At 38.5% G+C, this 24,640-nt stretch overlaps 1 protein-coding gene across 1 annotated transcript in view; it reads left to right on the top strand.

The window, feature by feature from the left end:
* The window catches only part of LOC149243920 (adagio protein 1-like), a 34,268-nt gene extending 25,679 nt beyond the window's left edge, over positions 1 to 8,589 (top strand). Inside the window, 2 exon segments of the mRNA XM_089374660.1 lie at positions 6,528 to 7,033; positions 7,036 to 8,589. Coding sequence (XP_089230786.1) covers positions 6,528 to 7,033; positions 7,036 to 8,144 — 1,615 coding nt within the window. The 3' untranslated portion in view covers positions 8,145 to 8,589.
* The last annotated feature ends 16,051 nt before the right edge of the window (positions 8,590 to 24,640 follow it).

Genomic DNA, 24,640 nt, shown 5'->3' with positions numbered 1-24,640 from the left:
GGTTTTTCGTCTCACCGATCCATGATCGGCAGAGTTTTCCTTCAGCCTGACCCCAAAGCCGGGATGGATTTTGTCATTAGAATTTTAGGAGAATCCTAGTGTGTTAATCTGCTAGATTATAGTTGTGTCGCAGAACTGGGTGGTTTATGAGGGTCTATGTTAAATGGGTTTTCCCCCTTAAGATGTAAAATTGTAAAAGTCATGATGTAAAGTGTCTTGAGGGTTAGAAAATGTTTTAATCCCCTCATAAGTCTTAAGTCCTAGGTCCTAGGTGATTTTTCCAAAGGCTAAGTTCGAGGATCCATCTTAAAATGAATTAAAAAATTAAAAAAATAAATATAATAATAAAAAATTTAAAAAATTATAAAAATAAAAAGAATAAAATAAAAAAAAAAAATAATAATTTTTTTTTTATAAAATAAAGCAAAAACCCTAAAATAATAAAATAATAATATTTTGAGTGAATGCATGCAAAATTTCATTTTTAAATGAATTAACAAATTCGACGGATGAGATTAAGAGATGTCTTGATCCTCATCGACGGTCGAGATCATTTCGACATGGATCACTCGAACTAGCCGTTGGGATCTTTTCCTTTAAATAGGGTGGTAGGGGTTAGTTGAGGGCAGATTGGATCTGTGAGTCTTGTGCTGAAGAAGCTCTCTTGTAGTTCATTTTTGGTGCAATAAAGAAGACTTTGGGGTTAAAAATCTTGCTGGTGTTACTCTTCTGAAAATGCTGTAAGATTGTTTTTTTTTTTTTTGCATAATTTTATTTTCAGCCATTGATGATAGCTTAATGAAGATTGATCTAGGCACAGGTATCTTGTCTAATCTTTGAGGTTTGAATAATAGTTTAGATTCTGAAATATAGTGGCAGGTATCTCCATTTGATCGGGGTTTCACTATTGTTTTCTCCCTCTATGTTAATGGTTGATTGTAAGCTGTGCAGGAAATCCTTTTTTCAAATTTCCGGGCGTTAGGGGAAGTTCTCGGCTGAACCAGCCAACTCCCGGGTTGTGTTTTCTGAAAGAGCCCAGCCAGTTCTTGATCCCGGGCTTATCATTCGAAATATTTTTTATGAATGCATGCAGGGTTTTCTGAAGCGTTTTACATTAAAATTAAATTTTAGATAATATTTCTGCTCTTATTGCTAAATCTGGCTGTTAAGGGGCCAAAATCTGTAAAATACTCAGCTGATCTGGGGTTCCAAATTTTGCTTTATACAGTTTTCATTAGGGTTTTGTTTCCTTGCAATTGCAGGCACAGGGTTTTTCTTCAGGGATTTTCGGAGCCGGAAAAAATTGAAAATCTTGTGATCAAGTTACTGGATTTTAATCCCTTCTACCACCATCTTCAGCTGCCCAACCTGCAAATCCATTTCCATACAGTGGTAACCCCACACGCAGTCATTCGTAAACCTGCATCTGATTTGAAGGATCTGCTGAACGTTTCGAAAAGGGGCAGCGTTTTGTTCATCCGCCATTTAAATTCTAGCAATAGATTGTGCAGCATTCTACCATTAAAGTCTGCACAGGGGAGCAAGGACGCAGATACGCGTTGTATGCTTTTGCATGCGTTGGTATCTGGATCATTTCATTGCTGTTTCAAAAAAACGCTGCCGTCACCAAGCCTGAGCAGTCAAAGACAAAAAAAAGGAAGAAAAAATCGAAAGTCTGCGCAGTCATTACAGTGCGGATGAACCTGCACTTGATAGCAACCTCAAAAAAATACTCACGCGTTTTATTAATCGCCACCATCACGTGGTCCTGTCAAAGGTTGCAACGCATACGCTGAATAATCCTGGGCATCGGTGTGTTGGCTGGACGAAGAAAACGTGTCACTGTATCCAGCGTGATAAGTTTTCAAGTAAACCAGCTGTGAGTATTTCGTGTGGAGGCTTCAAGATTAACCAGGTAACATCTGAAATCATAAACTATCCGCCATATTCACCGTCGGGCCAAGTATTCCCTTTGCAAGGTCTGCATAACGTTTTATCTTCTCAGCGTGAATGAAAACCGAGCATCCGTCTAGGGTTACGCTATCGTTTTGATATCAGTATTTTGGTAGATTTAATGTTTTAAATTTTGACAAATCGATTTTCATTTTGCATATGTCTGTTGGGCTCGTGGTCCTGGATCGTATGCGGTGGTCCATCATCGCGTTCTCTGTGGATTCATCTGCAAAAGACCGATCCAAACACGCCGCCGTCACCCCATTTTCACATTGAAATTTCATCTTACGCGTTCAGTCCTGTTCTGCTGTGCGATTTGATCAGGGTTACGATTTTTCCTGGTGTCCGATTTTTTCCGTCAGCGTATTTTCTTTAACGTAGGTTTGATTGCTTTTATGAGATGTATATTTGCGTACTCATGTGTTAGTTTTTTTTTTTTTTTTTTAATTAGGGTTTTGGTTTTATATTTAACTTTTAGATTTGAAGCTTTAGTCTCAGATTTAGATTAGATTTTGTAATTTTTTTGTTTTAAGTTTTAATTTAGTTTTAGATTTAATGTCAATTAGATCATTTTTAGATTTTTCCTTTTTTATTTAGCTCTAATTTTTGTTTTTTAAAAATAAAAAAATAAATTAGATTTAGATTTTATTTGGGTTTCAACTTAATTTTTTTTTTTTTTGTCAAAATTTGAAAAGCATAAAAAGCATCGTGGGAATTTTTGCCAGATTTAGTTGTTTTCCTCAGGAAATTATCATGTTATATCTTTTATGCTGAGATTTAAATTTTCAAGTCTGAATACGAATGTAATATCTGGTTAATGATTCATGATTTGAGTGGTTGTGTAAAGCATTCATCTCTTCAAAATTTTCAATTGCTTGATATCGTTTTTGAGCTTTGGCCATCATAAGAACTTTGTGGTTTTACTGGATATTTAGCATCGTTCAGGATATATGATGATAAATGATTGTTCTACATGGTTTATATTTCTGCAATATTCAATAAATAATCATTTAATCATTAGCTCCTTAAGGCATTGGTCTATTAACTTAATAAAATCAATTAAGTGTTGGTTTCCTTTCGTGTCTCCCAACCCAACTGGTTCACAGTTGGTCACCCATTTTCCTATAGGGTCTACCCCCCTTAGCCGTGGGAGACAGGCTTAAACGGAGAGATCGGGGATCAGGGTGACAGCCCCCGGTCTGAGCGTTGTCGTGTCAATCTGTGCGACAACACATGGTAATGTTAAAAATTCAAGTAAAAGTATGAAAATGAAGATTAAGGAGAATGTCACTTTTACTTTAAGAATTTAACATTACCATGAATAGCATATCCATACTAGGGCCTAGACTTGATCATTAAGCTGCCCCACTCAAATTATTTGTTTCCTTAAAAAAAAATTGCATGAAAAAACCCAAAAAACGTTATAAAACTATGCTGTCGCGACCCCCGGTGATTTTTTAAGTTTTTATCGCGATTTTTTCAGTAAAAATCGGCAAAAAAAAATACAGCGATTTTTTCGTATAAAAATCGCGATTTGATCGGCAGAAGGAAAAAATCGCGATTTAATCGCGATTTTCACAACACTGATTAATACCCATTAATATTTTATTTTTCTTAAGTTTAGACTTAGGAACTCCATTAAAAATATTAATTATTTTAATATCTCCTTAACCGGGTAGAATCTGCCCAAACCATTTCTGGGTCTTGGAGATCTCATGCGCTTTAGCCTCTCCACCAATTTTCATGGCTAGAGCACATCTGATGCTACCCCAAATCAACACAAATGTCTGGAAAGAGGTGAATTTTTTTGTATATTCATAGGAGTGCTCTCCAAAATGTTGGTTGCAATATAGTTATGAACCACAACAGAAACTAAGGGTTGATTTCAATAGTGGAAATGAAATAAATGTAAAAATAAGTGTTAATTTGATAGCAGTATTGAGCTTAGAAATGATTAGATTTCCAACATTAAATTGTTTACTGCCAGCAAAATTAAGCATATGCTTACAATTTGCCTAGAGAAATCATACTCTTCCCATCTTAGCATTAACAGTACAAGATCAAACTCCTCGGATTGACTGAGTAATCCTTAGATAAGAGAGTCAAAGCCTAGACAGTATGAAGTGAAGTGTTTTTAAATGAAGGTCTCAGTGGCTTATTTATAGTATATACACAACTTTCCACTTAAACCTTTTCTTATGACAAACTTTTAATCTTCAACAAGCCAGTTTTTTATGTTTCACTGATTTTTGAGGACGGTGGACGATCTTGAAGGATGGGGGAAAGGACCCCCAAAATTTATGGGGACAGCAATACAAAAATTATAAAACAATACAGAAAATATAAAAAAGTACAAATTTTAATATTTTATCCAATTTGAAATTCAATTAATCCAAACATCATATGACATACAATCCATACATCTGTTCGTCCATAAAAGTGAAATCACAAATTTTGAGAATTTGCTCAATCTTGTCTTTGAGGTTTCTGCGAGTTTCATCATTGTTTAGATTATCTTCCGGATCCATCGCATAAGGATTCTTTTTAGAATCCTTATGCGATGGATCCGGAAGATAATCTAAACAAATTTGCTCAATAATATTGTGGGGTAACCTTCAACTGTTATTAGCATGGTTATTTTCGACTATCAGTTAAATGTTAATTCACTTCCCTTTCAATGTTTCCATTGCTGTCTATATCATAGTTGCCAAGTTTGAGTTTGAATTTGGTATGGTACAGAAAATTTTTGGAAGGAAACGTTTAAAGTTGTGAAATATTCATGAATATACATCTTAAATTCTGGAAATGCAAGCAGTCTCCTCAAATACTATATAAATGCAAGCAGTTTCCTTTTTACACATTGAATAATATGGTATGCTACTTTGCTTGTATCCTTTTGCTTAAACGAATTCGCTCCTGACATTTTGACCAAGCCAGGGTTTTAAGACTCTTCGCTGCATCATGGAATAATATCTTTGCCTCCCCTTTCCGCAGGCAGGCCTAAGGTTGCCAGATTATTGTGGAACCAATTGAACACAAACATCATTAACCCTCAGGAAACTTTGCAGGAAGCTCAGAGAAAATAACCTAGATTGATTCCAATCCCAGATAAAATTCGAAAGACTGATTCTGGATAGAATGCAGAAGCCTGGTCCAAGACATTTCGCCTAAATGGTAAAATTCCAACCTGAAGCCAAAATTGAGGCATACAGATACAAAGATAACCAGCTGGAGGCCACAAAACCCTGGATTTGATTCAAAATGTGGCATTCAGATAAAGGTTCGAGTCGGGGAAGAAAGCAACAGAGGTTAATACTTCAAACTCACATGGTTCTTTTTGACTGAACCAAATGGCAAACCGTTTTTAAGTCAAATTTGGCTGGACTTAGTTATTACTGAATTTTCAAAATTTTTGGACGCTTTGGTCAAAATTTGTAACTGTGGTCTTTATTACAATTTTTTGCTGTGTTCGCCGGATTTTGTTTGTTCATACCCCTCTCCACCTTGGAGTATGGAAATATCGTTTTCTAGAGTATTATTGAATTGTGCAACTACCACCGACTCCAAGCAATGGTATGTTGCGAGACATTACTACATGATACTATCAAATTGGTTAAACATAACCAGTTGTGGAGTGCAGATAAAGTCTAGTATAATTTATTTCAGCAAACATATAATATTATTAAATTTCACACTGAGGGATATCAAGGTGTCTCCTACCTCATCGAGGGATGTCCTAGCATCCTCCAGAGTTGGGAAACGTCCACAGCAACAAGGGACATGCTGGTGATGGGAAACTGCTGTCCCATGTCCTGGGGAGAATGGGGGATGATTTTCAAATGCTCCATCCTCGGATGCATAATAAGCTCGACTGTTTCATACCTCTGTTGATATGGCATGCCCTCTAGACAAGATGGGCACAGTAGAATGGCCTCCTTTGTCAAGTAGCCTTCCATATAATTTGCAGAGAGAGCAATTTCTGTACTTTTTCTCATATTTGATAAAGTAGTACATGCTAATTGTGCATGGAGCATTAGTTAATGGACAATTTACATGTTTCCAAATTTTAGATACTGTACTTTTAAGTTTCTTCTTTTCTGCTTGCACTAATATCCATTTTAGTTTGCAAGCATTGTTCAGTTGAAATAATCGAGCCTCCATCTTGTGCAAGTTTGATGGTTTGAATGTGTTTGATATACATGTTTCAAGTCCACAAACTACTGCTCATGCTTTAGAGACATTGACAATTTAAAAAATTAGCAAGCTTCCCGGATCATAATGTTCAGATTACTGGTGAAATCATCTTGTGTGTTACTTTCAAATTCTTTGATTTATTGTCACGGCAGAATACAAACATCTGACTTATGTTATGCAGCCTTCTCAAGGACATCTATTCAAAGTTCAAACTGACTTCTGTTTGATAACCGATGGTCATTTGATTCATAGTTTTACACACTAACGTGCTAGTAATTTTGTTTTGTAACAAAATCAGAATCCATTTTGAACTTTAGCATCTGGCCTTGTGTAGGATATTAACAAAAAGAGTTGATCATTGTTGTTGCTGTCCCTTTCAGCCGGTTTCTACAGTACAGAGGCCCATTTGCACAGAGAAGGCATCCCCTGGTAGACTCCATGGTGGTTCAAGAAATCAGAAGGTGTCTTGATGAAGGTGTTGAATTTCAAGGTGAGCTATTGAACTTTAGGAAGGATGGGACTCCCCTGATGAATAGGCTCCGCTTGACTCCAATTCATGGTGATGATGGGATAATCACACACATTATAGGAATTCAGCTATTCACTGAAGCAAATATTGACTTGGGTCCTATGCCATTACCCTTTTACAAAGAGGCATCTACTAGATTTGCAGATCGGTCATTGTCCGATCCTTTCTTATACAGGCCAGCTGTAATTGGACAAGGACATTTCTGCCGTGAAATCTGTGGGATTTTCCAGCTGAGTGACGAGGTTCTAGCACAAAAAATTTTGTCACGGTTGACACCCAGAGATGTTGCATCTGTTGGATCAGCTTGCAAGCGTCTTTATCAGTTGACAAAAAATGAGGATCTGTGGCGAATGGTTTGCCAAATGCATGGGGCAGTGAAACAACACGTGTGTTAGAAACAGTTCCAGGTGCTAAAAGGCTAGGATGGGGTCGCCTTGCAAGGGAGCTGACTACACTTGAAGCTGCTGCATGGAGGAAACTTACAGTTGGAGGGGCAGTTGAACCTTCTCGTTGTAACTTTAGTGCATGTGCTGTTGGAAACAGACTTGTTCTATTTGGTGGGGAAGGGGTCAACATGCAGCCTATGAATGACACATTTGTACTGGATTTGAGTGCAGCAAATCCGGAATGGCGGCATGTAAAAGTGAGTTCTCCTCCTCCAGGTCGGTGGGGCCACACCTTATCGTGCTTGAATGGATCTTGGTTGGTGGTTTTTGGTGGTTGCGGCAGGCAGGGATTACTAAACGATGTTTTCATTCTGGATTTGGATGCCCAGCAGCCTACTTGGCGTGAAGTTTCAGGCTCTGCACCCCCTCTTCCACGATCATGGCATAGTTCCTGCACCCTGGATGGCACAAAACTGGTTGTCTCAGGTGGGTGTGCAGATTCTGGAGTGCTTCTCAGCGATACATTTTTACTGGATCTCACAATGGAGAAGCCTATATGGAAAGAGATACCGGTTTCATGGACTCCACCTTCTAGGTTGGGTCACTCTCTTACTGTCTATGGAGGCCGAAAGATTCTCATGTTTGGTGGCCTAGCCAAAAGTGGGCCTTTGAGGCTGAGGTCAAGTGATGTGTATACAATTGATCTCAGTGAAGAAGAGCCTAAATGGAGATACTTAACAGGAAGTGGGATGCCAGGTGCGGGGAATCCTGGGGGAAAAGCACCTCCACCCAGGCTTGATCACGTGGCTGTGAGTTTACCAGGTGGTAGAGTGCTTATCTTTGGAGGATCCGTGGCTGGTTTGCACTCAGCCTCACAATTATATCTTCTGGATCCTACTGAGGAGAAACCTACATGGAGAATGTTGAATGTTCCTGGACAACAACCAAGGTTTGCTTGGGGCCACAGTACCTGTGTAGTTGGAGGGACCAGGGCTCTAGTGCTGGGAGGCCATACTGGAGAAGAATGGATACTCAATGAATTACATGAGTTGTCCTTAGCAAGCAAACATGGGTTAGAGTAGCAGGCAAACTCACTTTCACCAGATCATTTCCAGAATGGGATGGACAGACAGTCACAGCAACTGTGATATCTTTATCATCGATCAGATCATCTATATCAACTGAAAGAAGACAGATTTCAGAGAGTTGCAGAGAGTGTCTTAGTTTAATATTTCATATGCTGCTCACACAGAGGATATGATTTGGTGGACAGCATATTGTGCTGCTTGATTACGTCCTTTCATGATTAATTAGTAAATTTTACCACCGAAAATCTAAGTTAAAATATGATAGCCATTTGTGCCTGCGTTGTAGGCAAGTGAGATTTATTCAGCAGTTCGTGATCTAGGTTATCTTAGGGATGATTGTATTTTTGTTGTCTGTTACTTTATAGATACTGGGGAACATGTAAGGCTGTATATGTTTGTTTGTTCTGTAGATTATGTCATTGCTAGCAATTGTGTACCATATCTTTCTTTTGCTAGATTGAAATCCTAGATTAGAGTAAGTAGCTCGCATGCATGCATAGAGTACTGATCCGACTTCTTTAAATTTTTAAATTTTTAAAGGAATACAAATGTTTCCCTGTATCCCAAAGTTGTCATATCTCAAGTTTCATGTCGTTATTGTGTGTTTCTGATATGTCTCAAATCCATTATACTCGATTAAACAGTAGAAACTCTTCATAGAGTTTTGTTGCTCCCAAAATTACTGCCACGTATGCCGGATTTTATGTTTGGAATATGCTTGGACTAGGTTGGTTTTTCTCTAAATTTTCTCCAGTCAGCTATAGACAGTATCACAATTCTTCCAATTCCTCAAGTGTGGCATGCTCTAATATTTTTCTAGATGTTTGAAATGGGAAATTTCCAACTTGAATTGCGATATGCCTTATCAGCTTACTCGGGAAGGAATGTTAGAAATGAATGTGCCCGTAATGTTTAATCTTGAATTACAAGAATTTTAGTGGCTGAATGGTAAAATTTATGCTCGTTGACTTTTTGGAATGAACCTTTGTGTGCTCGTATATGATCTTTTAGCAGGGGAAACCAAGAAACTCTGAGCAGAGGCTGTATCATCAGTCACGTTGTTGATTCTATCTATTATCGGGACATCTAGGTGACTTGTTGAAGTTAACGATTTTGTCTTTGACATTAGCTCTGGAGTTTTTCATTTCCATTTATAGATTTCTATGCATATAACAGGAGAATGTTTTTATGAGTAAGATCGTTACTATGTTGTTTGTTTTAGCCTCTAATGTCGTCATGGCAAAGCAAAACAGCAAACTGTGAATAAGATGGATAGGTGAGCTTTGTTTTAGTTTCATTATTTGCTTCCATAATAGAAACGTCAGTTAGAATTCACAAGTCACTGCATGTTTAATTTTCGAGAATGTAAAATCACCGACCATGAATAGAAACATCATTTAAGATTTACAGGTCACTAATGTTTAATTTTTGAGGATGTAAAATTAATTGAGTAAAATTTTTAGGAATATAAAATTGTTCGAGTATCTGTAACTTCAATTTTTGAGGATTTAAAATTAACTGAGTAAAATTTGTAGGATTATAAAATTAAGTAAAATTTGTGATTCTTTGATTAATCAGATTATCAGCGATTAATATGGAGTCTATTTTTGTCAATTGAGTTTATTTTTGGTGATTGGGAAGAATGATTGTTATTTTCTCCCACCAAGTTCAATTGTTGTAAATTACATGATGAGCATTATTGTAATGGTTTTGATCTTTGTGGTTGACTCTAAACAGACCCTCACTGACAGAAGCAAGCATATTCAGAAATACACATATTCATCATAAAAATATAAAAATATATTACATAAAAAAACCACATGGATTGTTCAATTTTGCAGTTTGTTGGGAATTATTCTCTTTTATGTCAAAATGGATTGATTACTTTATTATCAAAAAAAATATTTACGAGTGCCCTCGTACATTTAGCATAAGCAATGTTATCGATGTTTTTATTGGGTAAATTTTGATCATAACATTTTTCATTTCGCGAAGTGTATTATGAGACATATCTCTTGTGAATCATTGAACAAGTAACTTAAACATTTAGTGTTGGAGAATGAACATTTAAAATATTTGATATTTTGTTTCAGATTTAAAGTTTGATATGCTATTTTCAAGTTACAACCCATAGAAATTATTAGTGATTATTAAAAATACTTATAGCAAATAAATAATGACTAGGAAATAGATTCTCATGAAGAAAATAATGTGTTGAAAAACATAGTAAAAGTTTATAGGATATCAAAATTAAAATTGTTCCACATAACTATGCTTTCTCAACTCCAATTCACCTTTATCTAGACTTTGAAATTACATAAACAACCTCGCCATTGTTTCTCTACCATGATGACCACAAAAATGAATTGGGTGAGAGTTCCTTGTACACGAAAGAAAATATAGTTTGCAGAGCTAAAGAGAGCCAACAATTCTCTCCATTAGTTATGAAGTCCAAAAACGAGTTGTAGAGATTGAAATGAGCCTGCAATTTTCTCTTTTAACTAACTGCCAATTCAAATGGAAAGAAAACGGAGAGCCATATCCCACCCACCACAAAAGCGAGGGTGATAGTTTTGACTAATTGAGTGGAAGGAATGACTAGACTAGAAACTATGTAGATAGTGCTTTGTAATGGCAGAGCACTAAACAAGTTACCGCACTGGCTATCACATTGAATTAAAAAATTACATGAATATGTAAGGACAAAGTCTTTCTTGTTTAGGGTGGAGAGATTACTTCACTATTGGGTGTGAAAATAATTACATTGGAGAGGGAGATGCCTAGGCAAATATGTTGGATGGGTGAGAGATACAATGCAATAAAATCTAAATTCAATACCATAACCGTTCAACACAATTATCTTGTCACATGGATACTAATGTATGTCATGTTGTCTCATTCACTTGGGCCATTGGACTATGTAAAAGAGGGTGCACAACTATTGGTTCCTTCCTTAATCGTTGATATTGATATAATTGACAATTTTGCGTGACTTCCCTTCTGCGACATGGATGCTAACATGTCATGTTGTCTCATCCACTTGGGCAATTAGACTATGTAAAAGGGGGTGCATCTATTAATCTTTTCGCAGTGTTGATATCAATATAATTGAAAACTTTTTATCACTCCATCCCATTCTTAGTGTTTGTCGTCTTCATCTTTTTTAAGGATATCGCTGAACTCCTTCCCTATTCTATGTAAATTTGGACACTATTCATTGGAAGGAAATTTGATCTCTTATCTAACACTATTGTGAAGCAAAGTAGGTAACCATAGTAGGTGATGACACTAGAATTCCTTGCTCTTGAGAAAATATGAAGGTGGAAGATCATTTTATTTTTGCAATGGATAGTTGTTTTCTTTAAATTTTGATAGACTTCTCTTTATGAAATTTGAAATTGTTTTGTGAGAGTTTCAAATGGGTTGGTGGGTGAGATGTGCAATTTAGGAGGAAATTCTTAATAGTAAAATTGACATTTTATAACAAGTCTATGGTGGGTGTGAGGAGAAAAAGTTGAACTTTTGCGGTTGTTAAGACAAATTTATAACGAAAGAATCAATACAATTGTTACAATTCAATGTGGTAACGAATCATCATAATGGAATTAAACAATAATTAAAAGAAACTGGTCGACCCTAGAGGAAGGTCCACTATCAAGATAAAAGTGGCCGCTAATTTTAACAACAAATGAGAGAGCTTTTGTAATATAATTGTGACATAAAATATGTTCACAAGGAAGAGAATAAAAATATTATTAGTGATTTTTTTTTGAAAGATATTATTAAATACTTATTTAGCAATAGTGAACAAAATTCTTGCTTGATAAATCATAATAAAAATTTATTTGCAAAATTCAAGAAATTAAAGAATGAGAAAAAATGCCATTGAAAATCAAGATATAACTTGTTGATAAAGAATCTTGATATATTTGAATCAAGGAGTTTGTCAATGTTAGAGTTCAAATCATAGGAAGGGAGACTTAAAAAAATTAATTGAAAAGTAAAACCCTAACGTCGCTACTAATGAGTTTTATCATATGAAGAGCATCCATAAATTGAGATCAATAACAATTCAACAAGGCAAAGTCTATAGATTCAAAAATAGTTGGAGGTCGGATCAACTTATCAAATTGCCATATCATCACCCTAAATTAATATAACACAAGAATCGACATACTAAAGATCAACTTACCAAGTTGCCATATCATCACCCTGAATTAATATAACACAAGAATCAATCAACATACTAAGGATCAACTTATCAAATTGCCATATCATCACCCTAAATTAATATAACACAAGAATCGACATACTAAAGATCAACTTACCAAGTTGCCATATCATCACCCTAAATTAATATAACACAAGAATCACCACACTAACGTGCGAAGGTACCTAACTAATGCCAACATTTTAAAGTTTTCATATTAAAGAATCCAAATCCAAAAATCAATACAACTCAAACTCTAGAACAAAGAAGCTTAAATCAAGAATCTTATTAACATAAAATACTCTGAGGATAAAATGTTTTTTTTTTAACAAAATAGTAATTATGGCATTAAATTTGCACTAGGTTACAACCAAATACTCACAAAAATAAAAAAATCTTACATATGGTTCCAAGGTACAAGATCTTCAATAGAAATGATGAAAGGAAATTTAAAAACTTCATCTACATGCTACCCGGTACATACATAATAGTACTACAACTGTACGATACATACATATTGCTAATAGCACTACAACTGTAGGTATAGTAAAACTGAGCACAGAACAAAAACGCTAATAGTACTACAACTGTAGGTATGACAAAACTAAGCACACAACAAAACACTAATAGTATGACAAAACTAAGCACACAACAAAGCACTAATAGTACTACAACTGTAGGTATGGCAAAACTGAGCACACAACAAAACACTTTTACAAAATGCAATCATAAGTCATGGAGGGGGGTTGATTGACATCCTATTTGAGGGGCCACCAAGAGCGTTGCTGGCTGTGCTACGATGTTCCTCTGAGTTCCTCTGAAATTGTGATTCTGCAAATTGACGAATAACGTCGAGTTCATCTTCAAGTTGATTTACTTTTGCCCGGAGATTTTGCATTTCTTCTGTCAGAAAGAGGACAATAGTAGACTGCTGGGAAATCTGCTGACGAAGCTCACAATTCTCGGCTTGGAAACTGACATGGGGATGTCAAGTACAGAGATTGCAGTGGCTTGAATGACCTGAGGCAAAAGAAGTATGATATTTCTTTTCCACAGGGGACATAAATGGAGTGTTAGAATAAGTTTTCAGAAGCAAAGAGCTGCTAGGGATCACAAATAGGGATCACAAATAGGGATCTAAGTGAGCTTGGATATAGGGGGAAACGTATGAGCAGGGGAAGCAAATGACACGAGACAACGACCCTAAATTTATCAGCACGGGGAAGAGCACAAACTGCAAGGAAGGGAAGGCGCTGCCCAACTAAGGAAAAAAGAAAAATAGAGCTAAGAGCACCAAAGAAGTTGGACTTTACATAAGAGAAGTACCTATGGAGAAATCAAAGGACCAAGGTTGCATGAAGCTGCACGAGTGGAGACGCCTCAAACACCGAACCACCTTTTTCCATGACAAAGGCTGCAGGAAGCACATAGGGAGGCGGAAAGGCCCCGAATTCAAAGGCGAGAACTTCAACACTAGTTGGAAAAACCTCAAACCTGGCTACTTGAGAATTCAGAAGTCACTACGTACCAGAGGGGAGACATTCCCAAGTCTTAGTGCGCAGAAGAAGGAAACAAAGCCAAGTAAGGACAAGAGAATTCCTTGCATTTGCGCTATGAATGAGATTAGCTAGACGACATTCCCAACACCAAGTAGGAGTCTCACAAGATTGGAAGAATTCTCAGCATCGATGGAGTTTACGGGGGTGTGTGAAGCCCACTAGCCAGCAAAAAGGCTCTCACGACTCACAAGGACAAAACCTCAAACAAAAGCTTGACGCCTTATCATATACGCCTTATCATATTAACGCCCGCCATGAATGCCGTCTTTTGAGCAGAGTATTCCCTGTAACCATCAAAGACCTTGGAAAAAAGGCAAAGGAGGGAATTAAGGATTGTTTGACGGCATAAAATGCCACATGCAAGGAGTGAGTGGGCACATGGCTTACACACCCACAAACTGCCACCTTAGACTTAAGGACGAGACCCCATGCAATATTTGGTGCAAATAATTGCATATATAGGAGGATACTAGGGGCATAAAGAAGAGCGATTTGGAAATCATCAAAATATAATTCTCACGGTGCTTATATCCAACCTGACCTGCCATTGATCTCATACTGAGTTGCTTCAAGAAGGCAAGCTTGATTAGCTTGTATATCTGCGTTTTTGTTTTTCCTTCTTAAAATGTGACAATAAGCCTTTTGAGAGAAATATTCTAGGGTACTATTGATTCTGCTAAGAAAGAGGGATAGATGGTCGTTCTTTGGGAGAGAACCCTTTTGAAGGCGCTGGATAGTGATAAGGGTTTCTCCCATGATCATTAGCTTATAAACATCTTGGTCTTTATTGGAGGCCAAGAAGAAGTGCATACAATTCTGTGAGATTGTTCATTTTTTGGCCTAGCCCCCATGAATACTGTTATTTCCAGTATTCCATTGAGATTTAAGATAATCCCTCCCCCTCTTGCTACCCTAGGATTCTTGTTTGAGGCTCCATCAAAGAAAAGGATCTAGTTCTGTTGCGAGTTTTTCTAATTTTCGAATTCAACATCAGAGAGACAAAGCTTCCATGGAGCTCTAGCAGAGAGATACAAAGGCGCAGAAAAGGGAATTTTTCCCAAGGGATCAACCAAAAAATCCACCTATTGGCTCTCTTGATGATCCAAAGAAATATCACGATCATTTAATTTCGCTCTATTGAATTCCACACACAAAGAAAGAGCTTTAAGAGCTGTTACTCTGGGAGGGATGGAAACAATTTTGAAGATAGAGCTATTTTTGGATAACCAAATCTGCTAGCAGATGTAGTTTAGGAGAGAGATCCATATCCATTTGAAAAGGGGCTTACCAGAAAAAGAATCTGAGCACTGTCTGTGCCAACTGGAGGTAAGGACAGAGAGATATGTAGGCATATTCAAACGAATAAACAAGGGATACAAGGCAAAGGACCAGACCTGAGAAGTGAATGGACAAGATAAAAACAAATGGAGAACATATTCTTCTTCTTGATTGCAAAGGGAACATCACGATGGAGCACAAATCTCTCTTTTTTTTTTGAGATTTTTAGAGGTCAAAATCTTCTTGTGGATGAGGATTCAACATAATGTGTTAACTTTGGGAATGCCATTATTTGACTAGAGTTTTTTCCAAACAAAGAATTTAGGAGGATTTGAGTGGAGAAGAGCAATTCTTCATACCCAGCTTTGACAGTGTAAACACGAGACTTCCAACCCAACTTGTCTTCTGCATGTCGATTAAGGGGGGCACATCTTGTCAAACTATCTTTAAGCTTGTCTGTAAGTCGGGTAAGATTCTTGGGAATATTATCAAGCTTCCATCCTAACCATATACTTGAACTATTCCACTGGGAAATGTGAGCTAACAAAGTGATCCCTTGGCTGGTTAAGAAATGATGAGGCGGCCTTAAAGAATTAGAGTCTTGAAGATGGGGGTGGTTCATAATAGAATCAATCTAGGGACAAATGTTTTGTAGAAATTAATGTGTAGATTCAATACTGCTCATGAAATTTACTGAATCACAAGACTTGAAGCTACTCTACTGATCTGCGAAATTGAATTCACCATATAAAATAATAATCATAAACATGCAAAAGGAAACACCACACATGCACAAAGATTTATCTAGGAAAATTCAATTGCTCAAAACCCCTTACTATCTGTATTGCATTAATCATAGAATAGAGAAGAAATAGAATACTTGCTTAACCCTGAGAACACCCTACAAGTGCATAATCTATCCCTCTTCTTGAATGATTGAACCTGGACCAACACTTAGCCAATTTCAAGCCTTCCCAAGCTCCTATTTCCTTGTGTTGTTCCCTTGGGAAATTGCTCCTATTTGTTTATAGGAATTTCACACCATGGAATTGCGAAAGAGCCTTAGGTCAATCTATGATTGCATGCACCACCTGTACACATGGGAATATGCTACAACTGATAGTACACTGCCTTGGAATCTCCATCTCAACTGGGTAACTCGAATTCTCTACATGCAACAATTATTTTGCACTGATTGATCAGTTAATTGGTTGATAGCTGAGTGTGGTTGAAGTTTCACTTCCAGAACTTGACCTCCACTAGTTATTCTAACAGTTAGAACTAGTTAAACTGACAATAACTCAAATTAATTGCTACAAATTAGAAATCAGTAATGTAGAACTAAACTCAAGTGTCTCTAACTCGAATTTACTGATTTAATTGAGTAACAAGAGCCATGTCACCTTAGTTAACTACCTCCAAGTATTCTGCTGAAAGGGAAATTCAAATTTTAATCTAGTTTAACCAAGGCAAAGTCAAAAATAGATTTTCTCGCTGCATTTTCAACACTCCCTCTTAGAAAGAAAGGGATTATCAACCACCCCTATCCTGCACCCATGGAGATCGAATTTTCCTCTTGACAAAGCTTTTGTCAAAATGTCTGCATCTTGTTCCTTTGTCAGAATGTACTGAAACAACATAATCCACCTCTGCACACAATCTCGCAGATGGTGATATTATATATCAATATGCTTGGATCGATCATGAAATACATGATTCTCTGAGAGTTTGATACAACTTTGATTATCACATTAAATCACGGTAGGATCCATCATCTGACCAATTAACCCAACAAGAATCTTTCTCATCCAGATAGCCTCATATGCTGCTTGACTTGCAACCATGTACTCTTCTTTTATTAAGCTGAGTGCCACAGATCTCTGCTTCTTGCTGTACCAAGAAACCGTTGTTGACCTAACACTGAAAATTCCTCCTGATGTGCTCTTCCTCTCTAATGGACTCCCCATCCAATCTACATTTGTGAAGCCTTGCAACTTCACTCCTTCTGTTCGTCTGTACCAAAGACCAAAATGAGTAGTGCCTCTGAGGTATATCAACGCATGCTTTGCTGCCTTCCAATACAGTTTCGCTGGATTAGCCATTACTTGACTAAGCTGGTTAACTGCGTAACACATGTTTGGTCGTGTGTTCACCAAATACATAAGTGAACCCACAAGTTCCCTGTAAATGGTAGTCTCCACTACTTCACCTGAAGTAGCATCATCTTTCCTTCAATTTCCTACTAGAGAAGTCTCCATGGGTTTGCACCTGTCCATGTAGAACCTCTAAAGTATTTCGTTGGCATACTTTCCCTAAGAGACAAAAAGTGCCCCATCACCTTGCCATACTTCCAATCCAAAGAAGTAGTGCATGAAGCCCATGTCTTTCATCTCAAACTCTCTTGCAAGGTCCTCCTTGCAACATCTGATCAATTTCTCATCACCAATAAGGATCAAGTCATCAACATATCAAAGCAATAATCAATAATTTACCTTCTACCAAAATATGATAGAGGTTTTCATCTGCTTCACTTTTGGTGAGGCCCAAACCACGAGATAGCTAGTTATCCAGGTGTACCAAGCAAATGGTGGTTTCTTGAGTCCATACAATGCACACTTGAGTATGAACACATGCGACTTTCTGTCAAAGGTCTCATACCCCTCCGACTGCTCAATATACACCTCCTACTCAATAACTCCATTGAGGAATGCTTCCTTCACATCCACCTGGTGGACCTTCCACTCCATCTGCGATGGAAGTGATAGAATTGACCTGATGGATGAGTACCTTGCTATTGGAGGAAAGGTATCCTCATAGTCAATTCCTCAACATGAGAGAACCCCTTCACCATAAATCTGGTCTTGTATTTTTCTATGCTTCCATCTGCTGCATGCTTTACTTTGTAAATCCATGTCGAACCACCCATTGATTTTTTTGTTGGTCCTGGGACCACTTCCCAAACATTGTTTTTGATAATGGAATCATATTCCTCTACCATAACATCAACCCATATTTGTTTCTCTACAACTTCCTCGAATGAGGATGGCTCAGTATCTACAAGCTCACTTATTAGAGCCATGTAGCTAGTGTACCGATCTTGTGACCTCCTCTTCCTGTGCTGTGATGTGGGTGCTCCCACATTCTCTCTAGTGTCTTGCACTAATATGTCAACTTCCCTGGTTCACTTCCTTCCTTATCCGGATGTCTCTACTCGAGTGGATGTCTCCACTCTCTCCTCCTCTACTTGTGTCTACTCCACAAATTCCCGAGGTTCTTCCTTTGGAGCCAAAATCTCTTGATCAACTTCAACTGAAGCTCCCTCTCAAGAAAACACTTCATTGCCTTCTCCTCATCAAATTTCACATCCTTTTTGACCACTGTTACCTTGAGGGATGGCAAGTACACACGATAGTTGTGAGGTGTTTCTGTGTACCCAAAAAATATGTCCGACTCTACTGTTGGCTCTAGATTTTTCCTTGCTTCCTTGGAAACATGACAGTAAACTGATGATCTAAAGATCTTGAAGTGTGACACATCTGGTTTCTTTCCTAAAAATCTTCCTATGGTGTACTCATGCCAAGAACCCTATGAGGACTCATGTTCTGCAAATAAACCGTTGTGTTGCATGCTTCAACCCATAAGTGTTGTGGTAGGCTTTGGTCATGCAACATTGCCCGTGCTACTCCCACAATACTTATGTTCTTCCTCCCAGCCACCCCATTCTGTCGTGGGTCATGGGGTGTTGTCAACTCCTGCTGAATGCCTTCCTTTGCACAAAAGTTTTTAAACTCATTCGACACGTACTCACCTCCATTATTGCTCTTGAGAGCCTTCACTTTCTTTCCATTTTCTTTCTCAACAAGTGCTTTAAATTCAAAAAATTTGGAGAATGTCTGGTATTTCTTCTGCATGAAGTAGATCCAACACTTCCATGAGAAATAATCTACAAATATAACATAATACCTGTGCTTGGCAGTGGAGGCTGTCGAGAAAGTTCCACAAACATCAGAATGGATCCTTTCAAGGATTGCATGCACCTTGTTGTCCCAATCATTGAAGGTGGATTTTGTGTACTTCCCCAACGTACACCCTTTGCATGTATCCCGTTGCTTTAGTGCTCCTTTGGGGAGGCCTGTAGAAATCTATTGCATGATCTTCAAAGCGCCATGATGAAAATGGCCAAGTCTTCTATGCCATAATTCGTCGACATCTCGACTCTGCACCTTCTCTGCTTTTGTGCTTAATGGCACATAATATTCCACATCTAATTTGTAGAGGTTCTTCACTCGAACCGCGATCTGCTTCACTTGTCCCATGGCGGTGTATCTGAGGAAAGCCTTTCCTTTGCTTAATATCACATCGTAGCCACAATTTTCCAACATAGCTACAAAAACTAGATTCTTCTTTATACTTAGTACAAACATCACATCCTTGAGCATGAGAGGGGATCCAAACTCCCTCTGAAAAGTAACCGTACTGATATCAGTCGCGCTATACCTTCCATAATCTCCCATTTGGATGTACATATGGAGATCTTTCTCCTCTATGTCATTGAAAAATTCTTTGTTCCCTGTCACGTGGAACAAGGCACCACTATCCAGATACCAGACACTACCCATCACTATGCTTACCATGCATGAAATGAGGGTAAAATCAAGTTCGAACTGTGAAGCCAAGGCTTCACCTGTTGCTCCTCCTAAGGTCTTCTTGCTTTCCTTCTTGTGTTGACACTTCACTGCATACTACCCGAATTCATGACAGTGAAAGCACTTGATTCTGAAGAAGTATTTTTTCTTGCCCCCTTGACTAAAATCTGCTTTGGATTGGGATTTCTTCCCTTTCCCTTTCTTTACCTTTCCAACCAAGGGACATTTCTCCTCATCTTCACCCTTGGATGAGGTCCCGTCTCTGGTGCTCAACCTTATCTCCTCCTGTACCAAATCATACTACAAGTGCTCCCAATTTGGTAGCTTCTCTCTCCCATTCACCAAATCTTGGTAGCTGTGCCAACTCTTGGGAATGCCTAGAAGGGATAGGCTCACCAAATCATCCTCTGCTACAATAACACCAACTTGACCGAGTTCATCACAACACTGTGTGAAGCTGCTCAGGCACTATGGAATGGTCTCGTGCCTCTGCATCTTGATATTTCAGAGCTTGTCCTTGAGTGCCAATTTCTCGTGGTCACTACTATTCTAGAACAAATCTATCAACACTTATAAAATTGCATACAAAGTCTCTTTCCTGTGGAGATTGGAGACAATATAGTCTCTTTCTCCCTCCAATATTATCCTCCTTTCCTTAGCAACACACTTCTTCCAATCCGCTGCATGCTTTACCTTGTAAATCCATGTCGAACCAACCATTTATTTTTTTGCTGGTCTTGGGACCACTTCCCAAACATTATTTCTGATAATGGAATCATATTCCTCTACCATAACATCAACCCATACTGGTTTCTCTACAACTTCCTTGAATGAGGATGGCTCAGTATCTACAAGCTCACTCATTAGAGCCATGTAGCTAGTGTATCGATCTAGTGACCTCCCCTTTTTGTGCTGTGATGTGGGTGCTCCCACATTCTCTCTAGCGTCCTGCACTAATATGTCAACTTCCTTGGTTCACTTCCTTCCTTCTCTGGATGTCTCTACTTGAGTGGATGTCTCCACTCCCTCCTCCTTTGCTTGTCTCTACACAAATTCATGAGGTTCTTCCTTTGGAACCAAAAGCACTTGATCAACGTCAACTGAAGCTCCCTCTCAAGAAAACACTTCATTTCCTTATCCCCATCAAATTTCACATCCTTTCTGACCACTGTTATCTTGAGGGATGGAAAGTACACACGATAGTTGTGAGGTGTTTCTGTGTACCCAAAAAATATGCCCGACTCTGTTGTTGGCTCTAGATTTTTCCTTGCTTCCTTGGAAACATGTCAGTAAACTGATGATCCAAAGATCTTGGAGTGTGACACATCTTGTTTCCTCCCTAAAAAATCTTCCTATGGTGTACTCATGCCAAGAATCCTATGAGGACTCATGTTCTGCAAATAAACCGTTGTGTTGCATGCTTCAACCCATAAGTGTTGTGGTAGGCTTTGGTCATGCAACATTGTTCGTGCTAATCCCACAGTACTTATGTTCTTCCTCTCAACCACCCCATTCTGTTGTGGGTTATGGGGTGTTTCCAACTCTCATTGAATGCCTTCCTTTGCACAAAAGTTTTTAAACTCATTCGGCACATACTCACCTCCATTATTGCTCCTGAGAGCCTTCACTTTCTTTCCATTTTCTTTCTTAACAAGTGCTTTAAATTCAAAAAATTTGGAGAATGCCTGGTCTTTCTTTTGCATGAAGTAGATCAAACACTTCCACGAGATATAATCTACAAATATAACATAATACCTGTGCTTGGCAGTGGATGCTATCGAGAAAGATCCACAAACATCAGAATGGATCCTTTCAAGGATTGCATGCACCTTGTTGTCCCAATCATTGAAGGTGGATTTTGTGTACTTCCCCAACGTACACCCTTTGCATGTATCCCGTTGCTCTAGTACTCCTTTGGGGAGGCCTGTAGAAATCTATTGCATGATCTTCAAAGCGCCATGATGAAAATGGCCAAGTCTTCTATGCCATAATTCGCCGACATCTCGACTTTGCACCTTCTCTGCTTTTGTGCTTAATGCTGCATAATATTCCACATCTAATTTGTAGAGGTTCTTCACTCGAACCCCGATTTACTTCACTTGTCCCATGGCGATGTATCTGAGGAAAGGCTTTCCTTTGCTTAATATCACATCGTAGCCACAATTTTCCAACATAGCTACAAAAAATAGATTCTTCTTTATACCCAGTACAAACATCACATCCTTGAGCCTGAGAGGGGATCCAAACTCCCTCTGAAAAGTAACCGTACTGATACCAATCGCTCTATACCTTCCATCATCTCCCATATCGATGTGCATATGGAGATCCTTCTCCTCTATGTCATTGAAAAATTCTTTGTTCCTTGTCATGTGGAATAAGGCACCACTATCCAGATACCACTCACTACCCATCACTGTGCTTGCCATGCATGCAATGAGGGTAAATCAAGTTTAAACTATGAATCCAAGGCTTCACCCGCTGCTCCTCCTAGGGTCTTCTTGCTTTCCTTCTTGCGTTGATACTTCATTGCATAGTAATTGAATTCATGACAGTGAAAACACTTGATTTTGAAGAAGTATTTTTTCTTGCCTCCTTGACTAAAATCTGCTTTGGATTGGGATTTCTTCCCTTTCCCTTTCTTTGCCTTTCCAACCAAGGGACATTTCTCCTCATCCTCACCCTTGGATGAGGTCCCGTCTCTGGTGCTCAGCGTTATCTCCTCCTGTACCAAATCATACCACAAGTGCTCCCAATTTGGTAGCTTCTCCCTCCCGTTCACCGAATCTTGGTAGTTGTGCCAACTCTTGGGAATGCCTAGAAGGGCTAGGCTCACCAAACCGTCCACTGCTATAATAACACCAATCTTACCGAGTTCATCAGGACACTGTGTGAAGCTGCTCAGGTACTATGGAATGGTCTCGTTTCTCTGCATCTTGATATTTCAAAGCTTGTCCTTGAGTGCCAATTTCTCGTGGTCACTACTATTCTAGAACAAATCTATCAACGCTTATAAAATTGCATACAGAGTCTCTTTCTTGTGGAGATTGGAGACAATATGGTCTCTTTCTCCCTCCAATATGATCCTACTTTCCTTAGCAACACACTTCTTCCAATCTGCTGCATGCTTTACCTTGTAAATCCATGTCGAACCAACCATTGATTTTTTTGCTGGTCTTGGGACCACTTCCCAAACATTGTTTTTGATAATGGAATCATATTCCTCTACAATAACATCAATCCATACTGGTTTCTCTACAACTTCCTCGAATGAGGATGGCTCAGTATCTACAAGCTCACTCATCAGAGCCATGTAGCTAGTGTACCGATCTAATGACCTCCTCTTCTTGTGCTGTGATGTGGGTGCTCCCACATTCTTTCTAGTGTCCTGCACTAATATGTCAACTTCCTTGGTTCACTTCCTTCCTTCTCTGGATGTCTCTGCTTGAGTGGATGTCTCCACTCTCTCCTCCTCTGCTTGTCTCTACTCCACAAATTCCTGAGGTTCTTCCTTTGGAGCCAAAAGCACCTAATCAATGTCAACTAAAGCTCCCTCTCAAGAAAACACTTCATTGCCTTCTCCCTATCAAATTTCACATCCTTTCTGACCACTGTTATCTTGAGGGATGGAAAGTACACACGATAGTTGTGAGGTGTTTCTGTGTACCCAAAAAATACGCCCGACTTTGTTGTTGGCTCTAGTTTTTTCCTTGCTTCCTTGGAAACATGTCAGTAAACTGACGATCCAAAGATCTTGGAGTGTGACACATCTGGTTTCCTCCCTAAAAAATCTTCCTATGGTGTACTCATGCCAAGAATCCTATGAGGACTCATGTTCTGCAAATAAACCATTGTGTTGCATGCTTCAACCCATAAGTGCTGTGGTAGGCTTTGATCATGCAACATTTCCCGTGCTACTCCCACAATACTTATGTTATTCCTCTCAGCGATCCCATTTTTTCGTGGGTCATGGGGTGTTTTCAACTCCCGTCGAATGCCTTCCTTTGCAAAAAAGTTTTTAAACTCATTCGACAGTACTCACCTCCGTTATCGCTCCTGAGAGCCTTCACTTTCTTTCCTTTTTCTTTCTTAACAAGTTCTTTGAATTCAAAAAATTTGGAGAATGTTTGGTCTTTCTTCTGCATGAATTAGATCCAACACTTCCACAAGAAATAATCTACAAATATAACATAATACATGTGCTTGCCAATGGAGGCTTTTGAGAAAGATCCACAAACATCAGAATGGATCCTTTCAAGGATTGCATGCACCTTGTTGTCCCAATCATTGAAGGTAGATTTTGTGTACTTCCCCAAAGTACACCCTTTGCATGTATCCTGTTGCTCTAGTGCTCCTTTAGGAAGGCTTGTAGAAATCTATTGCATGATCTTCAAAGCGCCATGATGAAAATGGCCAAGTCTTCTATGCCATAATTCGCCGACATCTCGACTCTTCACCGTCTCTACTTTTGTGCTTAATGCTGCATAATATTCCACATCTAATTTGTAGAGGTTCTTCACTCGAACCACGATCTTCTTTACTTGTCCCATGGAGATGTATTTGAGGAAAACATTTCCTTTTCTTAATATCACATCGTAGCCACAATTTTCCAACATAGCTACAAAAAAGAGATTCTTCTTTAGACCCAATACAAACATCACATTCTTGAGCCTGAGAGGGGATCCAAACTCCCTCTGAAAGGTAACCATACTAATACCGGTCACACTATACCTTCCATCATCTCCCATCTCAATGTGAATATGGAGATCCTTCTCCTCTATGTCACTGAAAAATTCTTTG

This window comes from Pinus tabuliformis, chromosome 8 (assembly GCF_031772625.1).
Source record: "Pinus tabuliformis cultivar Carrire ecotype Pingquan chromosome 8, CPIR1, whole genome shotgun sequence".
Classification (NCBI taxonomy): Eukaryota; Viridiplantae; Streptophyta; class Pinopsida; order Pinales; family Pinaceae; genus Pinus; species Pinus tabuliformis.
This window is presented reverse-complemented; position numbering and strand designations above follow the sequence as displayed.